At 46.6% G+C, this 9,311-nt stretch overlaps 2 protein-coding genes across 2 annotated transcripts; one reads left to right on the top strand and one right to left on the bottom strand.

Annotated features, from left to right (window-relative positions):
• Positions 1-389: 389 nt before the first annotated feature.
• Positions 390-1,767, top strand: LOC124706322. The gene is made up of 3 exons (XM_047237980.1): positions 390-535; positions 1,240-1,433; positions 1,512-1,767. Exons 1-3 carry the CDS (start codon positions 425-427, stop codon positions 1,678-1,680), a joined length of 474 nt encoding a protein of 157 aa, XP_047093936.1. The 5' UTR covers positions 390-424; the 3' UTR covers positions 1,681-1,767.
• Positions 1,768-3,188: 1,421 nt separating this feature from the next.
• Positions 3,189-7,925, bottom strand: LOC124649290 (jasmonoyl--L-amino acid synthetase GH3.5-like). The gene is made up of 6 exons (XM_047188941.1): positions 7,841-7,925; positions 6,778-7,090; positions 6,584-6,685; positions 5,764-6,081; positions 4,141-4,655; positions 3,189-4,042 (listed from the first exon to the last, which is right to left on the bottom strand). The coding sequence occupies exons 2-6, from the start codon at positions 7,080-7,082 to the stop codon at positions 3,498-3,500; spliced, it is 1,785 nt and encodes a 594-aa protein (XP_047044897.1). The 5' UTR covers positions 7,083-7,090; positions 7,841-7,925; the 3' UTR covers positions 3,189-3,497.
• Positions 7,926-9,311: the final 1,386 nt, after the last annotated feature.

Below are 9,311 nucleotides of genomic sequence, written 5' to 3'. Positions count from 1 at the left end.
TTTCATATGAGTACTATATTAATTATGTATTCTATAAATAGGCATCACATTCCAACCCTATGTTTTTCATATGAATCAAAGGAGCCCTAAAACTGCACAAGAGTTGTCGGAAAACAAAACCCCAACGACCTGGTTTTGCAACTTGAGGGAACTTCTATCTGCTGCCTTTGTATGCGGCGTCGCCATTGGCTTTTACTTATTGACGAAAAACCATGAAATCAGCAGCTCAATAATTCCAAAAATGTGCGCGAGCACGTATTATACAGTGGTCCGTATCCGGACCGAACACGACGGAGACGGACTGGGGCCCCAGCCCACCTAAATCGACTCACACGTTCGCAAGGCAAACCGACACAAAGGAAATCCCCAGCCAACCAGTTGATAAAAAAAACCGAGAAAGAAGCAGAGTCGGCGAGATCGATCAATGGCGGCGCTCCGGCACGCGGCGAGGAGGCTCGGCGTTGGTGCGCTCCAGCGAGCGCCAAGGGTTTCTCCTGTCCGCCGGCCCATGTCTAACACCTCCGTCGGCGGCAAGGTACGCGTCGCCCTTCTTCTCCCTCTCTCACCTGATATTCCCTTCGGATGTTGGGGCCAAAAATCTTCGGCAAATCTTTAACCTTCACGAGTTGGGGGCCGAAAATCCTGCATTGATTTGCTCATTTGGCCGTTCAGGGACCTTACAATTTGTCACCACCGGGTATGCTGCAAACAAAAACTCTGTCGCTCCAGGCGGTCAGGTCTTTGTATTTGTAAAAACACAATCTATTTTACCAATTGACTTGACCCAGATCTAATTAATTAATTAATTAATTGTGCACGTGCCGTACTAGGTCAAATCGATTAAGACTATTCTTTCTTCATATTCGTGTAAGTATATGGAGGTCCCAACCCTCAGGGATAAGTAATGTAGCCTTTTTTGCACAGTCCAGGTCATAACGCCATTTATCTGAAGATTGATTCTCATCTCATTAGCAAACAGGAAAATTTCCTTCAGCAGACGCCTACTTGAAACCTTGATAGGGTTTGCTTTCTGGTCATGCAACCCATTTGCAAGTCACAGGGCCCACAAATCACAATCCAGATATGACGGTCTTGAGTTGAATAAGATCTTACTTAAATTGGAATTGGAAAGCTTTTTTTTGTTTTTATATATTTTATTATCAGGATTTCTCATAGTGTAACACACATAGCTCGAATTCACAAAGGGGATCTTAATATAAATTTGTGTTGTGTGGCCAGCCACAAACTACTGCAGGGCCTTGCGATGAGCTGCGAATGGAATTCGAGGAAGCGAAAGAAGAGCTCTTTGATTTGTGCATGGAGATGAGAAGTAGAGGAGCCTTCAAAACTATGTCCTGGGAAGACATCCAGAATTTAAGGCTAACCTCCCATCTTGCTGCACAAGTGAAGCCTAAACCTGATGACGCCATGTGGTATAATCTCAAACATATGAAACTCTATTTGCGCTATCTGTTGGACATGTTTAAGAATTTTTCTTGTGTCACCTGCAGGCGGAGATACAAGCGACATCGGACCATCCACGATTTCCAAAGCGCATACTTCTGTCTGGGATTTATAGGTTACTCTTTCCTCACATCCAACAAGAATGAAGATGGAGGGCAGAGTGAGGCCAGTATATCGTCTCTTGACATGGAGCCAGCCAGCGAACGACTGAACTAGCTTTTAAATGCAGTATTAGAATCTAAGAAACTCTCATGTAGTCATTACTATGATGTTTGGATATTTGCTACTGGTTTAAGTGTATCATCTACGTTTGGATATTTTACTTGCTGCTTAAGGCCGAATCGCTCATCACATTACTCTGAATTTTGTGCTGAGAGCATCTCAGCTCTAGCAGAGACTCCACAAAAGGGCAAACCATAAAGGCCCTTTGCGGTAAACTGCAAACGACTTTTGGGGTGTGAAATTTGTTGCAGCAGACCCTGCAAATTTAAAATAAAATGCATTGGGGCTAGATTTTGAAACTAGTTCATCCATTGCTTCGATAATTTGCATATAATTTGATCCAAAATGGAAACTAGATCATATAGTAGTTCCTTACCCTAGATTAAGCTTGATCCAAAATGGAAACTAGTTCCTATAAATAGTTCCTGACCGTACACATTAAGCTAGCCTGGATACTTCACCGGGGAGTTGCAGCGGCGCGAGCAGCTTCACTCTAACTCGTTGGAGTATCCGACAACGATGAAGCCACGGCACCATATCTCAGAAGCAATGGAGGGTGTTGGGTCCCCTCCGTGGTCATGTCGCGGCGACACTTAGCGCGCTCCTAGACGTCGGAGATGGCAGTTGCGAGGGATCAGTGGTGCACAATCTTTCAGGTGCCGGCGGTCCCGCTTCGATCGCATCGATGTAGGAATTAGGGGGAGTTGTCTGAGGGGGACGCGGGCTGTGGCTGGAGCTGCATGCGTGGTGCTAGGGTTAGAGGAGAAGTCCGTGGTGGATTACGCGCGATAGCCTTCGAGTTTCCCGCCTCATCGTGGTGCACGTGTGGAAGGGTCCCCACCCACGAGGGAGACGCCAGATTACAACGGGATAGGGCGCAGCAACACCGCGCCTGCTCGGAGATGCGAGCTCGGCGCTCGGAGGAGGTCTCCAAACCGTCGCCACGCGGCAAAACTCCGCGGCCGCCATGGGACAAATTTGCGCCGACATTCCGCACGCTGGTAGGTCGGTGGCCGACGCGCTTGGATGTAGTGACTACTTGGTGGAGATGGCCAGAGTTGACCGGAATTGAGAACGGCGGTCGCTGGAAATGGAAGAGGGGACAAGAGAATTGTGATGTAGTTGCACCGCGAGGCTTAAACCGGTTGATGTAGTGTCTTTCGGGGCATTTTTAGGGTTTGCCTATACCCCGTCCAGCGGCGCGCGCGAGCAAGCCATCGCCTGAAGGCGACCTCGGGTGGGCGGGCCCATTTGTTTGTTCGCTCGCTCAAATCAACTACCATACATTTCCATATTTTGATATATTCTGAATCCGAGGAAAAAAATATTTTGAACAAATTTCAAATCCGAACAAATTTTGATTTTGAACAATTTCGAATCCGAGCAAAAAATAATTTTGAACAAAATTAAAATCTGAGCAAAAAATAATGATGGAAGCACACTTCATAGCCTACATGTATTTCAATGGTGAAATATATTGAGTTGTTCAAGAAGTTGGTATGAAACACTAACCAGCTCTAAAACAAGTTGCTGCTTAGTTTATTTCGAGTACCACCTCCTAGCACAACATCACAAGACCGACAAACACTGGCTTTCTTTTTTGTTTTAATACCTTTTGCTATAGGCTATAGCTGCATATTGTAATTTACAAAGATCCTAGCCAACACCCGGATACGAAAGAAAATATTATTCCAAGGAAACGAAAACAGACGTTTCCTTCTTCAGGAGACTAAAACATAACATGAAAATAGATAGGAAAAGGACGACAATTACGTGCACCTCCTTGGAGTAGTCTTTGTTCTTTTTGATTGTCATAGCCCATAGGCAGTACTGAAATAACTCCGGGTAACATTCTTGTTCAGTATCTGTAGCACCTTGCTGTTAGACGGGTTCACGAACCGAGGTGTCTTGAACTGGCTCACCGAGCCACCAAGGCCTAGGAAGTGGACCAGAATCTCCTTGAAGGTTCCCTTGTTCAGGATCCGGAGCTCGAGGGGGGCAATGGTTTTGTTCTTCCTTGAGCCATTGTAGCCTTCGTCAACGAAGGCTAGATCCAAGGCGTTTGCGCAGCTGCTTAAGACCTCATCCCTGGTTCCAGAGCTCAGCTCCCAGTAGATCACGTAGCGACCCGGGTCGCTAGACGTATCCACACAGCTTGTGAAATCCACAATTCCCAGCTTCTCCCCTTCCAAGAGCTTTGACGCCTCCTCAACAGCAAACTGGAGATCTTTCTCGGTGTTCTTGTCAACATTGATGCTCAGCATGAGACTTCTACGACAGATGAACTGGAGCTGGGGTGTTGAGTTGTGGAATCCAGCTATTTTTACGATGTCTCCTAATCTGTAACGATATAGGCCTACAACATAATAGCCAAAATTTATATGTTTGTCCTAAGCTATATTTCACCAACATTAATCGAAGGACCAGAATAAATTATTTAGAGAAAGAGTATACCTGCAAAGGTAGTTAGTACAACTTCATATATTTTGCCGACCTCAACTTCTGTCAAGCCAACAGGACCAGTCTCAATGTAATGAATAGAGGCGCTGTTCTCCATCTCCCCTGTGGATTTCTCCAAAGGAATGAACTCATAATAACCAGTATTCGGCAGAACAGCATATGTCACCTGTTCAGGTGGCACTGTGGGGTCTATGTTACATCCAACATATCCTTCTGATGCACCGTAATCAGCACTTATCAGTGGCAAGTGCCCAGCATAGTGCCTTAATTTCTTCAGATATGGCTCCATGGACCCTGTCATGATGCCATACACGTACTTGGCCTTGGGCCACAGTGCTGGGATCACACCGTACCAACTGCTCAATCTCACACACTTGTTGTAGATCCAATCAGCAAGCTGAGGGTTGGGCTTCAAAATTCTTGAAACAGCTTGGCGGATTGACGGTACCGTGACTTTTTCCGAGAGAACACCTTCTCTTATATCAGCACACAAGGGCCGAGGCGGAGCCCTTCCGCGCTGGGGCGATTCTTCGAGGGCTGCGCGGCGGTGGTACGTCCGGCGGCGGACGCGGGGATCCGGCGGGCGGCGGCCAGGCCTGCCGGCGCGAGGCGGCGCGGCTTTGCCGGCGGCCGACCGTGCGGGCTGATCTGGCCCGATCTGGGCTGATCTGGGCTGCGCGGGCCCGATCTGGGTAGCGTGGGATGTGGCCTGCTGCTCGATCCCGCCAGGTCTCTGCGGTCGAGGTTGCTTCAACCTCGTTTGTCGGCGTTGGACGGCGGATGACGGCGTGGGGGCCTGTTCGTCTGCTTCTTTGAATAAAGGTGGCTGTCCTAGGGTTCTTCTTGTGCGAAGATGAAGATCTTTCTGAGGCTAGTTTCTCTCGATTTGGCCGGAATGTTGAGTTCCGGAATGCTCCAACGGCGAATGTACCAGTGCAATGATGCCTGCAGTTTGCTGGATGTGAGGTATTCGGTCGTGCGCACCCATGCTTTTATTCCGACCGTTTGGTTACTGGAGGGAGCGGCGCGAAGCTCTTTTTACGTGTTGACATCAAGTGACTATGGATCCATGATGAAAGTCGGAAGAAGAGAATTTCATGAAAGCGGAGGGAGGACTAGCTAAGGGAGGTTCAAGTCTCCGCGCTGTTGAGGGGCTTGCTTGGTGTCCGGGTTTCACAACAGCGGTATGAAAGTGGGGGCGACAACACATGTGATGCGCGAGAGTCCTACCTTTCGGGGTGAAAACCCAAGGTACGGCCTTAGCCTGGTTGTGCCTGGCGAGTGACCTTGGTGGAGGCATTGTTTTGAGAGTGGGGACTATCTTCAGGGTGAAAACCTAAGATCTTTGATCGGGCGACGACGGTGTTTGAGCACTGTTCCCTTCTTAGAGGCGTCGTTTTTTGGAGAGTCTGCAATTCAGGTGTTGTCATGGTGGTGGTTGTATTGCTATTGTTAGGTCCGAGATACTGTAGCGGGACTTTTGTTTCTTAGTTTTCTTTTCTTTTTTTGGCTGTGTGCATCCGTAGTGCCATTAGGGTGATGCGTTGTTGCAGAGGCTGGGTGTAATTGGTATCTCTCGATATTAATATATTCCCTTTATCGAAAAAATCAGCACACAAGTCCTCCCAGACCTCTTCCAACGTCTGAAATGCCTGCACTAGGCTGTGAGCAAATGTTGATGACACGAAACGGACCTCGTCCGAGTATATCAACCCACATAGCAAGTGACAATATAAGGATTGATGGAAGTCAGGGCCAAAGATAACTTCGTCAGGGCTGCAACCCTGAGACCGGATACCCTTCATGCCTTCTCTGTAGCGTGGACTCCGGTACAGATTTGTTGTTGCAGTCGTAGCAATGACGCCACCGTCTGTTGAGACTTGCTTGCTGCAGTAGAAGAACTGCAAGGCTTTTCCTTTGCCGGTAGTGTATTCACTGTGATCGTCACAAAACCGAATGTTATTCTACAAATTCTAGTACTATTGCAGTGTAAGAAATTCTGAAATCTATATTGAGCTTAATTAGCAACGTTTGTTGTAAATTCAGAAGTATCTATCTATTATATTCTAAAAACTATATAAGAGGTTTTTTCGAGAGACCAAGTTAATCCACATCATTCAAATTATATTGATTGTTGGATTTTTTTCTTTAAGTCCAGGATATAATTAGTTACCAACATATCATCTACATTTTATTAAACAAACATACAAGTCTGATGCCCTAGCCCTATTTTTGCCACCAACAAAGCACAAAATTATTCTAAAACTCTGAAATGCATTGAAGAAATTCAGAAACCAAGCAACACTTCAATCACACGCATCATAGTAATGTATAAACAACAGAAGCTTGTGCCCAACTTTATCAGCAGAATATGTTTGTAAAATCAGAAGTGGCAGTTATACTTGTGTGAACATAATAACAAATTGGAGCTGCTTACCGGTTCCTAAATGCGTAAGAAGTACGGAATACTTGAAGTGTGTTCTCGATCAATTCCTCATTAAATGGAAGGAACTTAGGCTTCCCCTGTGTTGTACCAGAACTGCATAATAGAACGAAAGAACGGGTTACAAACACCTGCTTTCAAAGAACAACAACGCAATAATAATACACACAAAGCTAGTAAGTAAGCACCTGAGGGAGAGGGCGGTGATGGGCTTCCGAGTGATCACAGATGAGCTATCACCATGAGCAACCCTCTGGATAAAAGGTTCAACATCGCTGTGCACACACAGAGGGACGCGAGATTTGTAGCTCTCGGCGTCAGTCCTACCGTCGAGGCCAAAGCGTGCGAGGTACTCAGCATCGGCATTCGCCTCGAGGATCTTCTTCAGTGTATCCTGCTGCACGCGTCCAGCGTCGCGTGTCAACGCCTCGAACTCATTGATGGTTTCTTCGGAACTGCAGGTCGTCACTTCGAACTGACAGAGCCCTGGCATTGTCACACCTGGTTTGAAGGAGAAATCACAGTAAATATCCATCATGCAAGCAGGCAAATCTGCGAATCGCCTCTTCTAGGCGAAGGGTTGAAGCCATTGTTGCTGTATTGCAAATTTGAATCGAAGTGGCAGAGTCTTCAGATAGAGAAGTGTCAAAAGACTTTGAATTGTCAAAGGACAATAGTTTCTATCACTGTTTACCTACTAAACCATGTTTGGAAACATGCACAGATAGCAGAACGTAAGATTTACTGCAGTTTCTATCACTGTTTCATTCAGGCAGGGTCCTTAACACTGACAGAAAAACATAATAGCAGGAAAGACAGGGAGATGGCCAGTCCCAGTCCCAGATGGACTCGACAGGGAACCACGAGGGAGGAAAGATGGGAGTAAATTGTGCAAGCAACGCCACATGATGCCGGTGGGCGGTGGTAGAATGTGTGGGTCATGTCGTCTGTCCCCAGGCAAATGCCATGCTTGCCAGAATATGAACTCACTGGAAGAATCCTCAGTCGCGTAGTTTCGGAGAAAGAAGAGCAGAGTGGCGGCATACATGGATGCAGGGGAGGAGATTGAGTTTTGCGAAGGACTAATTGATGAAACTAAACCGAAACCGGAATCCTGCCTTTGTTTACGCTGCCGCCTGTTGAGAGCGTATGAGAAATCCTCCCAAAATCAAGGTGGGGAGATGATGCGATGCTCCCAGCAGCAAAACGCGAGGGGTGGGTGGGCAGAAGAGGGAAGGATGAGTGGCTGACCTGACCGGCGGCGATAGAGTGATCAGTCCAAGGGCGGAACAGACAGCCACGGCGACGATTCGATGACCTGAAAAATGCAGGTGTGTTGCTCCAGCGACGGGGAACGATGTGCCGCCCCTTTTGTAGCCAAAGTCCGGCCGTCGGGGTGCCACTGCCCGGAGGAGAGCATGGTGTCTGTCAACCTCGCATGCCGTTTCTATTATTTTCTCCAACCCATCTCCCCACGTTTTCCTTGTCGTCGATTTCCGCGCTGATGACTCTGGTGCCTGTGCACGCACTCGATCACCTCGTGCAATGCCCACTGGCCACTCCGGCCGCCGCTCCACTCAACGTGCACACGTGATTTTTTATTTTGCTTTCGACGCAACGTCTGATCTCGGGCGGCTGTTACACTATTAAAACTTGCATTAGTAATCAAGTAATATCTACGTGTGTGTCACCTCCGTTTCAAATTAATTTACTCGCTACTCGCGTTGGGCGCCATTGCAAGGTTTTGGCATATGCCTTGGTTAGGAGGAAGAAAAACAAAAGCATTCCTAGTTCTCACCTAGCAAATCAAGTTCTAAGTTTGTGCATCTACAAGTTGGGTTGCAACTGAATTTTTTTCAGTTGCAAATGGAGTTTCCAAAAACAAAAGACATTTCCACAATCTCCAAAAGGGAAAAAACTTATCCACTAGCAAGTGCATCAATCATGATTTTCAAATTGACAAGATCAAGACACACGAAGGCATCATTTTGAACAACATAATTGAGTTTGTGGATCTTTAGGCAAAGGTGAATGAGGTACAAGTTACTGAAGGCGCTTCAGATGACATCACTTGGAATTTCATCACCTAAGGTGAATACTCGGCGACCTCGGCACATAGGGCCCAATTCGAGGGCATGATAAATTCGTTCATGCTTGAGGCAGTGTGGAAAATTGGAATCCTCCAACGTACAAGCTCTTTTCTTGCCTTATCTTGCAAAACCATGTGTAGACGGAAAATCAACTTCAAAAGCGAGCATGGCAAAATTGTGGTAATTGTCAATTATGCAAGAGGGAGCTCGAAATCGCCGTGCATCTCCTCTTCAAATGCCTCTACTCCATGAGGATTTGGAGCTCTATCCTCTTTTGGCTTGGGATCACTGAGGTGGTCATTTCAAGTTGGGCAAACTTCGACATGGTCAACGGGTCAAGTAGTGGTGCCTAAGCAATTGGGATTGTTGATGTCGCGAGAATAATCCATTGTCTTTCGAATTTGGCTCGGCTTTGTATCAAACCATAATTCTTCTTCTTAATTAGTGAATAGGGTGGTTCTTGTTTCAATTTTTTGTTATTGACTTAGCCTTTTCTAGATACGTACATATCTACCCATTAAAACATATAGATACATACATGTGATAAATTAATTTAGAAGGAAGAGAGTATCTGGAATTATATCTACTCCGCGTGCATGCGATACTCGTGCCCAGCACCATGCATGCATATA

This window comes from Lolium rigidum, chromosome 4 (assembly GCF_022539505.1).
Source record: "Lolium rigidum isolate FL_2022 chromosome 4, APGP_CSIRO_Lrig_0.1, whole genome shotgun sequence".
NCBI classification, from domain to species: Eukaryota; Viridiplantae; Streptophyta; class Magnoliopsida; order Poales; family Poaceae; genus Lolium; species Lolium rigidum.
Note: the sequence above shows the minus strand (reverse complement) of the source record. Positions and strands in the feature narration are given on the sequence as shown.